The sequence below is a fragment of the Podarcis bocagei genome (genome assembly GCF_964188305.1).
Source record: "Podarcis bocagei genome assembly, chromosome: 11".
In the NCBI taxonomy this organism is placed as follows: domain Eukaryota; kingdom Metazoa; phylum Chordata; class Lepidosauria; order Squamata; family Lacertidae; genus Podarcis; species Podarcis bocagei.
This window is the reverse complement of record NC_138136.1, coordinates 36396465-36411792: the sequence shown is the minus strand read 5'-3', so window position 1 is coordinate 36411792 and position 15328 is coordinate 36396465. Positions and strand designations below refer to the sequence as shown.

The 15328-nt window shown below is 39.3% G+C and overlaps 3 protein-coding genes across 6 annotated transcripts in view; 1 reads left to right on the top strand and 2 right to left on the bottom strand.

The window, feature by feature from the left end:
* Positions 1-11991, bottom strand: part of LOC308597256 (proteinase-activated receptor 1-like) — a 60118-nt gene extending 48127 nt beyond the window's left edge. The window contains exon 1 of the mRNA XM_081213070.1: positions 11979-11991. The gene's annotated coding sequence lies outside the window, so the exon portion shown is untranslated. The remainder of the gene's footprint in view (positions 1-11978) is intronic.
* IQGAP2 (IQ motif containing GTPase activating protein 2) overlaps positions 1-15328 on the bottom strand; it is a 121688-nt gene that overhangs the window by 29735 nt on the left and 76625 nt on the right. For 3 of the 4 annotated variants that reach the window (XM_081212622.1, XM_081212624.1, XM_081212625.1), the window contains 8 exons: positions 13828-13915; positions 13181-13344; positions 12679-12766; positions 9807-9970; positions 9273-9433; positions 8862-8986; positions 7862-8025; positions 980-1070 (listed from right to left, as the gene is read on the bottom strand). In XM_081212622.1, coding sequence (XP_081068748.1) covers positions 980-1070; positions 7862-8025; positions 8862-8986; positions 9273-9433; positions 9807-9970; positions 12679-12766; positions 13181-13344; positions 13828-13915 — 1045 coding nt within the window. The remainder of the gene's footprint in view (positions 1-979; positions 1071-7861; positions 8026-8861; positions 8987-9272; positions 9434-9806; positions 9971-12678; positions 12767-13180; positions 13345-13827; positions 13916-15328) is intronic. The other variant, XM_081212623.1, reaches the window with a different exon arrangement.
* On the top strand, positions 1078-5819 carry F2RL2 (coagulation factor II thrombin receptor like 2). The gene is made up of 2 exons (XM_081213106.1): positions 1078-2576; positions 4515-5819. Exons 1-2 carry the CDS (start codon positions 2513-2515, stop codon positions 5615-5617), a joined length of 1167 nt encoding a protein of 388 aa, XP_081069232.1. The 5' UTR covers positions 1078-2512; the 3' UTR covers positions 5618-5819.

Here is a 15328-nt window from a genome sequence, read left to right as displayed (position 1 = left end):
AAGCAAAAGCAAACTTAAGTTAAATGATGTCATTTTCTTTACATAAAATAGTTGAGAGTCAAAGTAAACAGACTTGGGTCCATATAGATTGTATATTTCAGACTGTGACTTGCTAGGTGTATATTTGACTTGTGGAGGGGGACAAAGTTCCAGGTAAACAGGTGTCAATACTTGGTTTCAAAGTTCATGTCTACCTTTTCAGGAAGGGAACAGCAAGTACTTTTGACAACAAAAGTAGCGTTCAACATACTGAAGTACTAAGCTTTAACAACCTCTACCATCCACAAGTCAACATGGCTTTATTCTAGTTGGTTATTCCATACCAACAGCAGCTTGGCTCTTTTAACTTGTCAAGTACTTTATAAGGTTTACTGCATTCACCTTCACAACAATCATATGTGATTTAATGGATGGGAAATTGAGGGTCTAGGAGTAAAGTTATGACAGAGGTAGAAAAAATAGGAAATTGCCTTATAATGAGTCAGACCATTGGTCCATCTGTCCCATTGTTGTTTACAATGACTGACAGCAGCTCTTTAGGATTTCAGACAGGAGTCTCTCCTAGACTACTTGGTAATGCCAAGGTTTGAACCTGGGAACTTCTGCATGCAAAGCAGATACTCTACCACTGAACAAAGGCCTATCCATAGATGAGATAGTGAGATTTATAATGCTATATCACCAAGGTAGGAAATGAGTCAATATCTTGGTCACTTAGTTGAAATTCACAAGATTATTCAAGGGAAGTTGTGAAATTTTTTGGTAAGCTTACATCTCCCGCTATCAGTTGCATCTCTATACTAACGAAGTTCTATCCTTGAAAGCCATTGCACACAATCATGCAAGTATGAATTCCCAAGGTAAATTGGTCGTGTGAAATGGAATTTAAATGGCCTTGTTGAAATAGAGAGTGAGCCTTTTACTGCTATTGCAAAATAACGATTAACAGTTCATAGAATGGATTCAGGTGGGTGCTTACATTTTGATGCATCTTCTATGTTCGTGTTGGCATCATCAATTCCTTTCTGTATCTCATCCAACCAAAGGACTGAAGAATCATCATGAGATTCCTGGAGAAGGGAGAAAAGGGCACTAAAATTAATACAGTTTCTTGGATCTTACCAGTAATTTGTCCAATGAAAAACCATGTTTACTCATCCTTTCTGAAATATTGCGACAAGGTATGAGTTTGCGAGTTCTGAAAGCTATGATGCCAGATGGGATGAAATGCCATGAAAAATGAAATGTTTTGTTTTGTTTTCCTGGGTGTACACACACTTAATATATCTTATTTTGAACATCATTATCCCATTTACTCTGCAGAGACAGCAGCACAGTATGTGTGCTCTTTGCTTGTGATGCATTGTAGTCAGGATAATATCAGGTGGTGTAGGGGAGTTTGCAGTGTTAAATACTTGGTTCTTGAAACTCGGAAACAGCTTCACATTTTCTAATTCTATTGCTAGACTGGAAACTTCACAAACTCTGGGTTGTTTGGTATGTTAATAATGTTCATTAACAGAGATGTGGGTTTAAAGTTTATTCCCAGAGAAAAACATTGAATGTATTAGACTTGCACAGGAAGATGACTCAGTGCCCATGAAAGAAAGCTGGGTTGCAATCTCAAGATCTTTGCAATATGAAGGATGTGTGCGTGCAAACAAGTAAAAAGCCACATCATCCAACTATACCACTATGAACTTTAACACACACACACACACACACACACACCACACACAAAATTTCAGCTTAGGGTTTAAAATACAATTAGATTCCTATTGCATTTGGAAAATGAGGTTAACACATTTTTTAAAGCTAGATAACCTTTTGCATTTACATACAACAAAGTTCATTTCACCAAAATTCGGCTTCAGGAATTTGGTAAAAATTCACAACTGACATACAGGTCTGTCACCATCAAGTCTAGTTTGGTCTTCAGAGGCTTATGCACAACTGAACTGGTAGTACTCATGGTGATTTTAATTATTATTATGATGGCTTAATCTGAAATGTAAACCAGGCCATAGTTTATCAATAAACCAAATTATTTGTTTCAGCTAAAGTCTTGAGTCTGTGGTCTTTTATCACTGGTTATGCTTTATTCCCAGGCCTACTGGGTTGCTAAAATGCAAATTCAAGCCCAGATTAGGCCATCAAGTTAACACCAAGTTTTCCTCCTCTTAAATAATTGTTTTGGAAGTCCTAGAGACTGAACACACCATTCTTCTCTCTACTTATGGTAGTTCAAGAGTTAACTTCACTCTTGTTAAATGAAGCTAATCTCTGTGTCAGCTCAAAGCTTAAGCAGCTTCGCCTGTTTCCACATTCTGGTGTGTCACACCCTTCTCCAAAGAACAAAACAGCAAGTTTCCTCAAAATTGCTAGTACATACAGGATGAGTTCAGTTCACAGATCTGACGCTCTAAGTATTGCTTTCCCTATAAGGAGGATTAAGCAGCAACGGAGAAGCTAAAATGCATATTTTTAAAAACTGAGTTTGATTACTGCTACAATGACATCTATACTCTTATTAATAAGTGGACTGCTCTTCATATCCTCCTGCTTATCCCAGAAAGGTAAGAAGTTTGCATTTGTGTTGTGTCTTAGTTCTTTTGACAGAAATTGACCAAGTCAAAGCCATATCTGCATCTATCTTTTAATGGAGTATTACAATCTCATATGAAGCAGATTTCTATTTCAGTGATGGTATCTTCATGGGTAAAAAGAAGTATTTAATGCTCAAGTATCTTGATGGGAGAAAACAACATATTTAATGCTTAATTTTCATTAGTAGTACTTGGTTGTAATGTGTCACTGCCTTTGGTAATATTCCCTATTATACATAGGCAATAGCAATCCATTGTGGAAACTTAACTTTTCATTATATGTTCTTTGGTTATTTGAAAATATATTAATGCATTTTCAAATACACAAACAAACCCCTACCCCTTTTGAGGACTTTACAGAATACTAAATCTAATAGCATTCCTAAAACACATTGCTAATAAAAATAACATCATCCCAAAGTTGTCTGAGTATTAACATAACTTCTATAAACAATGAAGTTCTGTATATATACAGTGGAAAACAAGTTTAGCATAACATAACGGGGATTAAGAACAAACAAAATACTTGATTACTACTTTATTTTGTCTGTTTCAAGTCTCTTCGTAGTCCTGCCTTCATATCTGAATAATTTCTCTATTGACAGGATGATAAATGAAGGCTGCTTGCACAGTAAATGTTTTATTGGGAACTAGAATCATTTGTTTACTCGGTTATGAGAATCCAGAAAACAGCCCTGCAGTATTTCCTGTGTTGTCTAAGTCTTTAAAGACCTGCTTTATTGTAATTTCCCCAACTTTAAACATACACTGCAGTGTTGGGCTTTTCCAGCCTTGACAGGCAAAGTTCTTCTCACCTAACACAAAGGTTCCTACTCACCTAATACAAAGAAAGATGTGACGTGGTTTCACAGTTACTGCAGGAAAGATAGTGAAACTTGTGTATCTGAAGAAGTGTGCATGCACACGAAAGCTTATACCAAGAACTAACTTAGTTGGTCTTTAAGGTGCTACAGGAAGGAATTTTTTTATTTTGCAGGAAAGATAGTGAAACTTGCCGGCCTCACATTAATTGGCACTCAGGCAGTTTAAGGTTGCAATCCCAAATTTTATTTACAAGGGGGAATAACTTACCTCTGGGATAGTAATTTAACTGTGGGATACAGAGCTCACCCCCAAGCACAGAAGTTAAAGTAAGAAGCAGACCATGAAAGTTAATTTTGCAGGTGAAGTTTGTGTGTGTGTGTGTGTGTGTGTGTGTGTGTGTGTGTGAGAGAGAGAGAGAGAGAGAGAGAGAGATACCAATCCTTAGATGGCAAAGAAAAAGTTTTTTGCTTCCCCAGCTGATTTCTGAGAGCCCTTCCCCCCCTAAAATTAGCAACATATTTGTATCATGTATTGCATTTATATACCACCTTTTTCTCCAGGGAGCTTAAGATGATGCAAATGGTTCCCCCCCTTCATTTAATCCCCACAACAACCCTGTGAGGTAGGTTAGGGCTAAGAGGCAATGACTGACCCAAGGACATACTTGTTGGCTAACTGGCAATTTGAGCCCTGGACTCCCAGGTCCTAGTCTGACACCCATTGTATACCGTATTTTTTGCTCTACAAGACTCACTTTTTCCCTCCTAAAAAGTAAGGGGAAATGTGTGTGCGTCTTATGGAGCGAATGCAGGCTGCACAGCTATCCCAGAAGCCAGAACAGCAAGAGGGATTGCTGCTTTCACTGCACAGCAATCCCTCTTGCTCTTCTGGCTTCTGAGATTCAGAATATTTTTTTCTCTTGTTTCCCTCCTCCAAAAACTAGGTGTGTCTTGTGGTCTGGTGCGTCTTATAGAGCGAAAAATACAGTATATCATATTCAGGGAAACATTGTTCATTCCACACACACACACACAATTTGAGTATAAATTACTGCAACTACCCATTTTTCTTTTTAACTTTTAGACAGAGAATGTAACAACAGCAGCCTGGAATGTCAAGGTAACGTGACATTCCCCATCAGGACTTTCCATGGGGCTCCACAAGGTGCTTATGAAAAGATACCTCATTCTGCCATGGAAGGCGCAACAAGGACCAATCACAACCAAGAAAACAACTGTTCTGTGAAGAGGTCCCACGTTTCAGTACTGAAAGTACGCAACACCACGTTGGAGTACCTTACCAGCCCTCTGAGTGTAAAGCTGATTCCAGCACTATACATAGCTGTTGTTTTAATAGGAGTGCCCGCAAATGCCTTTGTACTATGGACACTGTTTTTCAGAATCAGGTCAGCCCGGATTGCTATATTCTACACTAACTTAGCCATTTCGGATTTTCTCTTCTGTATCATGCTGCCGTTCAAAATTTCCTATCACCTCAGAGGCAACAACTGGATATTTGGAGAACCAATGTGTCGAATCATGACTGCTATCTTCTATGGCAATATGTATTGTTCCACACTCCTCCTCACCTGCATCAGTATCAGCCGTTATGTGGCCATTGTTTATCCATTTACTTACAGGAGTCTGCCCAAGCAGCCCTTAGCAACAGTGGCATGTGGAGCAGTATGGACAGTTGTTTTCTTATACATGCTGCCTCTGATCATAGCGAAGCAAAGCTATAATCTGGATCAACTGAATATCTTTACCTGCCATGATGTCAGCAATACCTGCGAAACTCCATCATCCTTCCAATACTATTACTTCATCTCGCTGGCAGTATTTGGATTTGTGATTCCGTTCTGTATTGTTATTTTTTGTTATGTTTCAATTATCCGAACACTCAAATCTTATGATCAGAAGTGGCTGTGGTACATCAAAATCAGTCTTCTCATCCTCAGCATTTTCGCTGTCTGCTACACACCCAGCAATGTCATACTGATCGTTCATCATGTGAATTACCATCACAATTCTACAGACAATTTGTATTTCTTTTACCTTATTGCTCTATGTCTAAGCAGCCTGAACAGTTGCCTCGATCCGTTCCTTTACTTCATGATGTCCAAAACCAAAGATAACACCAGCGTTTCTCTCACCATGGTTAAAATACCCCGGGATGAAAAGACGTGACACACTTCTGCTGTGATACTTGATGAAGTTGTATATACATCATTTGTTCATAAATTTACTATTTAAGATATCTATTTTTATAATGGCAAAACTGAATAAATTCAAGCTATTTTAGGGTTGCAAGGTTTAACTGATATCGCTGAGGACAAAATTTAACTGTTGGGGATATACATTAAAGTCACACATCTGTTTACTTTTTAAACCTATTTTGGTTCTATTACATTACCATAATTGGGAATGAAAAAGATATCTATGGGCTTTTCCTCTAGCAATGAGCACTAATTTAAATGTAGATTACTTTATAGTTCATTCACCATCTCAAAGAGACACCTATATGGAGGTTCTGGTATTATGTCATCTTATTCCAATTTAGCTAATTAAACATTAATCTGCTGGTGCACAGATTAATCAAACAAAATTATCCAACTTGTTGATCATCCCAATGTTTCTCTTTCTAAAACTGAAAAGGCTAGCAATGGAACACAAACACATTACTTTTCCTTAATCTCAGAATATGCCTTAATTTACATGCTACATTTTAGTTGTGTCGTTGCTACTCCCCTGTGGTCATTTCCTGCACTGCATTGCTAAACCTGAACATTAAATTTACAGTGGTGCCCCGCAAGACGAAATTAATTCGTTCCGCAAGTTTTGTCATCTAGCGAATTTTTCGTCTTGCGAATCACGAAATCCCATAGGAATGCATTGAAAATCAATTAATGCGTTCCTATGGTCAAAAAAAGTCCAAACAAAGCCAAATTTGGTACAACAGTTTATTAACTGCTCTTTAAAGTCACACATACTGTAAAGAGCAGTTCAAAAATTGAAGGGAAAATAAATTAACTTTATAAACAAAACATGTCTTTGTTTTTAGACAAGGGAAACAAAGCCGCGAGACGTTTTCGTCTTGCGAAGCAAGCCCATAGGGAAATTTCGTCTTGCGAGGCAAATCGCAAACGGAAAAACCTTTCGTCTAGCGAGTTTTTTGTCTTGCGAGGCATTCGTCTTGCGAGGTACCACTGTATTGCCTAGAATACTATGTTTATATAAAGCAAGTCCCACTGCACTCAGTACAACTTAAATTTTGAATAAATGTTTAGTTTTTATTCATTGGCATTTGATATTGGTTCCGTTAGTTTTTTAAGGCTTACAACTCACAAATGCATCTTTTTTTTGTAATACCGATATTATTATTTTTAAAACAACTTTAAAAAGCTTGTAAACATGACAACAGATAACAGAGCTGCCCTCTTTTTCCTACATTGGAAAGTGGCTTCAGAACATTATGCAACTAGCAACACTGTTTCTTGCTCAACACTGCAGAGACAGTTTCTTCAGGAAATTCAACTTCTGGCTAAATAATAACCTTCGTAAACAGAACAAAACTATGTTTATATTAAGTCTACACATACTTAATATCATTCTAGGTATTCTGCTACATGGCTACCAAAGACATTTTGTGTGTGTGTGTGTGTAAGAGAGTGTTATACAATTCTGAAAAAACTATACACAGTTATCCTGTACTTCAGTCTTACAATGAAGGGTGAATTGTGTTAGATTAGTCTAGTTTGCTGTGAAATATGGAGATGACTTGTGCTTGTGACACAATCACTTCCAAAGGCCCTCTCCCTATGACTGACTGGTGAGCTATGGACAATGAAGCAAGAAGGGCGGTGGCCAGTGTGCAAGTAGCAGGAAACTCACTGTCAGCCAGACAGAACATGACTAAGAGCATGTTATTAAACCTAATCTCTGCAAGTGAAGATCATGAAGAATGAACTATTTTCCACCTTCATTGCATCTCGCAGTAGTGCCTGGCAAGTTGTTTAGAGCCTGCCTGTCACAAGCTAGCCCGCCTGGGGATGTGAAGGGAGTTCTGAAGGCACACAAAAGCATCTAAAATTCACTGTTATGGTTGCAACAATTGGATGGCAGTTTATGAAGGTGGCCCACAGACCCAACTGATTCAGCATTGATGGATGAGTTACAGTTACTGAGGCCCAAAACTTAATTTCTCTTTTCAGCTTATTCAGGTAATGCAAAATAAGTGGATGAAGACCAATAAACTGAGGCTCAATCCATCCAAAATGGAGGTGTCATTAGTTGGTGCCTTATTTTGAACAGGGTTCCACACCCTCTGAATGAACACATTGACAGTTTGGGTACTCCGTGAGCTCTCTCTGCCAGGAATTACAGGAAGCTTTGACATTTGCAAAATATGAAAGACTTTGGAGTAAAAACTACCTGGCATTTGAGGGTTTTTGCATTCTTCAGAACATCCTGGTAATGCTGTGCATTTGCTTCTTTCACACCATGAAGTTTTGCTGTAGGGAGTAGCAGTGCTTCTACTGTTCTTGTAGGATCTCCCTGATCAATGGCTTCATTAATGTGTCCAATTGCTACAATCCCTACACAAGAACAAATGAAAAGTGTGCATAAAAATTTGCAACAACTAAGATCATACAAAAGGATTTGGCTTTTAACATGATTTTCTGAAAACCCTTATGTTTCAGAACAACCTGTTGAAAAAAGCAACTGGCAACTAGCTGAGCATGCTGAAGCAGCTTTTCCTATGCAGCTAGGTAGCAGTATATGTAGGCGTAGAGATGGGTAGCCTACATTGAGGAAGGCCAGTTAGAGCCCCCTGTTTCTCCATACGTTCACAGAGCATTCTATTAACCATCTGACTTCTGCAACTTGGTAATAGCCTTGGTAACAGACTAGGCACACTGAGGCTGCACAGAGGTGTTGGATACTACTGTAGTTCATATAGCCACTGGTCAGCATAGATGTTCAAGGCCTTTGTAAAGGAATAGTATAGGCTGTTGTTGATTAAGAGAAAGAGACCCATTAAATCCCATTGGAAGTGCTCCTAGTCTGGTACAATTTCTTTTTGGGTATATGGAAGTCATGCTTGCTCTCTAATCTCATGCAATCTGTCTGTTCCTTGAACTGCAGTTATCCAAAGAGGCTTGGGAGGAGGGGTGAAGATAGATGTTTCTGATTTCAGTGGTTAATGTGGGTTACTCCAAAAGCCTTAAACCAAAAAATCTCTAATGGGCAACTCTTTGTTGATCAACCGTGCTGAAAGTTAGGCATCTCTCAGCAACCCAGAATTGTTTTGAAATGGTGGAATGAATGAACGAATGTCATTCAAGAAAGAGGTGATATATAGATAACCACTACTAAACTGCACTGGATTAAATTTGTAGGCCAAACCTAGAGGGAACAACAAAAGACTTACTGTCATTTTCTTCTTGAATTTGTGAATTAACCATATCAATTGCATTCTGAATATCATTCCAGCTTAAATATTCTTGTCCTTGAGATGACGCTTCTAATTTAATAGACATCAAGGTATCAGCATAACTGTCGGAAGAGAATTAGAATCTTATCACAATATGCAATTAAAATCTTATGCATTGTACAAGTTGTTCTGGGCCTAATGCTATATATATACTTCACTATAGTTAAAAGACTACTCTAGCTGACTACATAGTTTTACATACCTATCAACAGGTGGAAGCACACAGAACATGCACCTCTCCTCACACATACATGCAGCAGTTTGCAATCAGCTAGCATTCCTGTAATTTCCTACCCAGTAAGCATTCAGTAATATGAAAGCAGCCCTGTCTAGAATGGAAGCTTTTACCGCTGCAAGTTCTCTTCTTCCAGGTTATTAAAGCCAACACATGGGTTGCTGAGATGAGTCTTTGCTGCCGCTACGTCCTTGCTTTCCAAAGCCTGGTTTAGCAGCACCACCGCTGATAGCATTTCAACAGCAATAGATAGTTCATCATGAGCCAAGTATTTCTGAAAATAATATATTCTGATCAGCATAGAAATAAAGCAGCTAGCAACAAGTTAAAAAGGACCTATAGCTTAAATTCAGTTTTTTAAGGTTTCCGAAAGGTTAGAAAAGTCTGCTCTTAAGTAACTGTTGTGGGAAGGATTAACTAGCACATGACCTCATTGTAACTCAGTCACATTAAGTCATGGGAGAATTTTATTGATCTACATCAATAAGACACTAAGGAAAACCAATGCTTTGCCCGCCATATTCCACGCACTACTGCTTTCTTTTTCTTCTTTGCTTTTGTCATTTTCTCCTTCCGTTCTTCCCCCTCTTCTACTTCCCTTTTCCTATTAAGATATTAAAGTACGCAGTCAACTGATTCCGTCTTACCGCAGCATTCTGTTGCTGAAGATTGAAGAGTTCAGTCTGATAGACATTAGCAGCAGATGGGTAAACATCACACAACTGAGCCTCGGGTTTCATTAGAGCAGCAATTGTCTTACTGGGGTCACAGTTACGAATTGCAGCATTGATACTGTCGACTGCTATAAGTTCTAGGGGCAAGAGGAAAAATGACATCAGAAGTCCCCACACATCTGCTTTGTTTAATACTGTGTACCTTATATTCCTAGTGTTACCACTGCCCAAGAAAGCAACTCAGACCAGTTTTGCAACTCAAGGGGAACTTCACTCCAGACCACGAGTAGAAATGTCAAGTTACTGAGGAGAAAAAACCTGCAAAGAAAGTGTGCTCAGAATAGTGCAAATGTTTAATTTATGCTTGATATTTAATTTACATGCCTTGTTTGAATTACTTTGGGGGGGGGCTTTTAATTTAAAAAAGATTACAGTGACTGGTAAAAGCACAGCACTTTGAGTGAATGGGCAGATATGATTACAAAGCAAGGGGAGAAGTGCCCACACTGAACCCAGACATATTTCTTTCCACCTTTCTTTCAAATGAAAGAAAAGAAAATCTTATTATGATTTTGCCAGGTATTAAGCCTAGTCTAGAAATCCCTGATACTACAAATCTGTTCAGATGCACCTATGTACACATGCCTGTTGTTGAAAGAAAATGGAAAGCAATTTAGAGGCTGAGGTTCTACCTGTGTACAGGCTTTCCCATCCACACAAGGATAGGCTGGAACAGGGCTCCTGCCCTTAAGTCTAATGGACAGCAGTAAGTCTAATACTGCAATGAAGTACATGACATATGCATAACTTTTCAGGGCCTTTTCAGTGGTGCGTTCCCAACTCTTCAATATTTTCCCAAGAAGGTACAATTGATGCCAACAGGACATGTTTTCAGCACCAGGTTCCAGCATTTTTATTTTCCCCGGCATTTTTCAAGGGTTGTGTAAAAGGTCTTGAATTATTTGGGGCAAGAATTATCTATCGGCAAGATATCTGGGTTCGGTGTTAACTTCGCCAAATCCGAGCTGTTGTGTATGTACGCCTTGCCAAACCTGCAGCTACAATGGCACATAATGACTGGTCTGGAACTCTGTAATGCCTGTTGTAAATACCTGGAAGTGAATATACCCAAGAATCTATCTAAACTAGAATAATTGAACTTTACTACCTTGATAAAAGATTTAACAACTAAGCTCAAGAATTAGTCAAAACTAACATTCTTAAAGTTGGGCAGAGTTTCTATAACAAGTATGGTGATATTACTGCGCCTTCTTTACTTATTCAGAGTTTTACTTATTCAAAGCATACCCATCTCTTTCATGTTAATAATCTACTAAACTGTATTCATGCAAACAAGAGGCATTGGCTACCTCAAGAAAGAAGGGGGTATAGTGATAACTAACCTAAAATGGTATAAAGACTCTGCTCACTTACACAACATATTTTTGATTTTACAAGGCTTAGACCAGGTCCCATAGTTAACATTGGAAGATGATAGAGGTCAAGACTTTATGAGTTCACTTCCTTATCAAAATGGACAACAAGGCATTAGAAGACATCATGTGCCCAGCTAGATTATATTGAATTATCCCCTATATTCAATTAATAGAATAATTACCTTTTGAATGAACACTTTATGAAGAATGGAAGTACTCCACAGAGTGAAGCAATACACTTAAAAAAATTGCCCAAGTTGGAAGAAACCCCAAACAGAGATCCGTATACATATCCCAACTGAAATAAAAAACGCACTGTCCCATTTTCTGTGAATGCATAGCAAGCAAAGGACGATTAGTCTGTTGAATTAAAATGAAATGACACAGAGCAAAAAGAAGACTTAAGCCACAGAAAGCATGAGATGAAAGTGAATTCCAAGCTTAATACTCCCAAAGACAGTGTTTCCCAACCGGTGTTCCGCGGCACACTAGTGTGCCGTGAGACGTCGGCTGGTGTGCCGTGGGAGGGAGGCGGGCGAGTCGGGCGGTGAGAGGCGGCGGCGGCGAGGATCCGCGTCGAGCCGGGGGCGGCTCCGCGGTGGTGGTGCCGAGCGGCGGGGCAGCGCGTGCAAAAGGGAGGAGCGCGAGACAGCGGAGGAGGAGGAGGCCGGCATGTCCAGGCAGCAGCAGCAACAACAGCAGCAGCAACTCCCGCCGCCGCCCCCTCCTCCGCCCGCTATCGCCGCCACCACCACAACAGCCGCCGCCGCCTCAGCTGCCGCCGTCCCTCAGTCCCTCGCTCTGCTGCCTCCTCCCCCCCCCACCCCCAAAGCTTGGAGGTTCCCCGGCAAGGGGGAGGGAAAAAATTAAAAACTTTCACTTTCGTGCGTCCCTCCCGGCGTGACGCTGCGCGCTGACGTCACGGGGCTGTAATGGTGGTGTGCCGCGAGATTTTTTTCATTAAACAGGTGTGCCGTTGCCCAAAAAAGTGTTGCCGTTGGGAAACACTGCCCAAAGATGAAGGAGAATTCTAAAACTTCAGGAATACAAGAAAAGCAACAGATAGAAATGCACCTGCAAATTTAGAACCCCCTTAACTTAAGAACCAATTGTGAGTGTGTGAGGTTTAAAAATTCTTGTTCGTGCATACAAAATATGTGAGCCGGGCATAAGCAACCTCCATTCGAAAGACCAGACAGTGTACTTAATACATTGACTGAATAACTGTGACAAGAGTAAGAATGCCATCTTAGAAGAGAATATTAATGACTCAGTAATGCTGACACCTCCAAACAAGTGACAAAATAAACCTTGAAGAAACCATGATTCTAGTAATTGCTGCAGTTGTCCAGCCTTAATGTTAACCATGTGATGAAGATACAAGAGAAAATTAATAACAATTTACTCACTAAATTTATGAAAGTCTGCTTCCTCATTGGCAACACTAACTTCGTTCTGTATCTCATTTTTGTCGAACATAATTGGAACCCCCGCTATCTAACGTATTAGGGAAAAAAAGATTTTCATTATATATTTCTAAATCAAAAGAAAAATGAGTAATCTGTACAATGACTCATTTTGAACTGGTGTGTTAGTTTTCTATGGAATGGGAAGTTTTACCTCCTCCAAGTGCTTTCATTAAGCAACAGTTCACAAGTATTTATTAGAAAAGTCAGCTCTGTGGGCTTCCAAAGACTTGTTGTTTTTTCAAATTAAGATTGATTTCCCCCCCTGTTATAGCTGAAAAAGCACATGGTGCGTTGCCATTGTGTGTTTGTGTGAGTGTGTGTGTATTTGAAAGCTTCTCTCTGCTATTCATAAGAGAGCCACAGGTAATGTTGAAATCGTATTTTAAAATTAAAGAGGTTAAGGCAAACTCAGGTGTCACACTTAGGTGTTACATTCAGTTACCTGCATCCTCTGCTCTTTAGAGTCAATTAACTGTGCTAGATACCATGAGGAATTTTGCGGCAGAACTTCAAGCAGGCTCAGTGCAGAGTTCGTCAAGCCTGCCATCAGTGCCCCTTCATCTTGCCTGTCAATAGCCTTGTTCACTTGGGTTAAAGCCACGTGAACTGAAAGGAAAACAATGCTTACAGACAGCAGAATATTTTGAACGAGTTTCATTCTCAAAGCCCTCTCTCACATCATTTCCCAATGAAACACACATCAAAGTGTGCCGGACGCTTCAGAACTAAAACTCTCTTAATTCTAAGGACCAGGGGCTAAAATGCAGCTTGTAAGAGGGGGTCAAAATTTACAATATTTTGCAGCTAGCAGAAGAGAGAGAAAAGCAGATAAAAGTAGTTATGCATCAATTATCAAGTCTGCTGTTATTAAGAATGCAAAGGCCAAGGAAGAGTATCCTCACTCAAGTTTGTAATACAATAGCAAGCCGCGTTCCAGAGAATTGCATATTACTGCAGATGCACTAATATATGTAAGGTTTAAAAATGAAAGGAGCTGTGAAATAAAATTAAATATTCTGATGTTTCCCACTGGAATAAAAGCCAAATACACAACTCTTAAAGTTTTGGGACTCTGGGAAGATTACTCACTGTTGACCTTATTGATGTTTCCCTGTATCTCAGCTTGTGTTAGCAACTCTTCATACACATCTCTTTCTTCCTCCAAAATTGAGCCATTCTGAAAGCAACAATACCGTTACTGAACAAAGGACAATGTCCACTCCTGATTTCAAGGTGGGTGGTGTTTGTGTAAACACACAGAAATTTCACTATGGAAAGTAAATTTAAGTGTGGGTTGGGGGACTTGTAAGGGCCATTATTGATACAAAATGAAACTGTGCAAAAGCAGCTAAATTAGAAATCCCTCTTTAAAATATAGCAATATCACCAACATGGGAAAAATGAGCGCTGTATGCCTTTACTTTCTAACAATTTACAAGCTTTAGTATGCTTACCCACCAATTGTTTATAAACAGTAGTCACTCAGAATGCAAGTAGGAATTGTACGTGGGTTGAACAAAGACCTAAGGAGGAAGAATGCAACACCCCAAACCTGGCACAACTGTTTCTTTTTTAAATTCCAGGCTCTAGATGCTTAAATAAACTGAAGGAGAAGGAGAAACATGAGTCACAGTCCAGCTCCCTTGCCAGAACTAGGAATTCTATTCCAAAGTCATCCATGTCTAATTACTTCCTAATGACCTGGATATGACCTCAAAAGGTCACTCAACCATTCCCCCTCTTGCATTCTCAATGTTTATTAACCTTCATTTGTTAGGAATTTCAATGGCATTATTGTCACAAGATGACATGAATTGAAGAGGAGCACTGCATGAACAAATGCCTTGCTAGTAACAAGCCAATTTGTCACTGCAAGGTTTTACAAGCCTGGCGTTTTAGTACTGTCATATAAATGCATAAGGGTACTTTAACTGTTCCGTGGTAACTCACATTCCATTGAAACAGGTATAATAAAACGCTGCATTCTAAGTGGCTTATATATTGGTTTTTAGAACCAGAACATTTTGACACATATTCTGAAATGATGATCTGTCAATCACGGAGGGTCCAAATAAATATTGTATTTCCTAGATTGTCATGAGCAGATGGAACATACACAACTCATTACAGTGGTATCTTGGGTTACATACGTTTCAGGTTACAGACTCTGCTAACCCAGAAATACTACCTCAGGTTAAGTACTTTGCTTCAGGATGAGAACAGAAATCGTTTAGCCCATTTTAGTGTTGGCTAAGTTCTAAAATCTTCCTGGAGCTTAACTGTGTATTGACAAATGTACTTTTTTCTGACTGACGGTCGAATAAAAGGTTGATGATGATGATGAGAACAGAAATCGTGCTCTGGTGGCGCGGCAGCAGCAGGAGGCTCCATTAGCTAAAGTGGTGCTTCAGGTTAAGAACAGTTTCAGGTTAAGAACAGACCTCCGGAATGAATTAAGTACTTAACCCGAGGTACCACTGTATTACATGGCCATGAGTAACTTAAGGTATCTGCCATTGTGTGCTATTTGGTTTGATTTATGGAGTATTGGCGCTTAATCATGCACCATGCTATTTTATGTAAATAAAAC

What these genes read in the sequence shown, in the direction of transcription:
- F2RL2 (XM_081213106.1), top strand. Translation starts at nt 2,513, where the DNA reads ATGACATCTATACTCTTATTAATAAGTGGACTGCTCTTCATATCCTCC. An exon ending in CTCCTGCTTATCCCAGAAAG is followed by an intron (nt 2,577 to 4,514) that starts GTAAGAAGTTTG and finishes TTTAACTTTTAG; the next exon opens with ACAGAGAATGTAACAACAGC.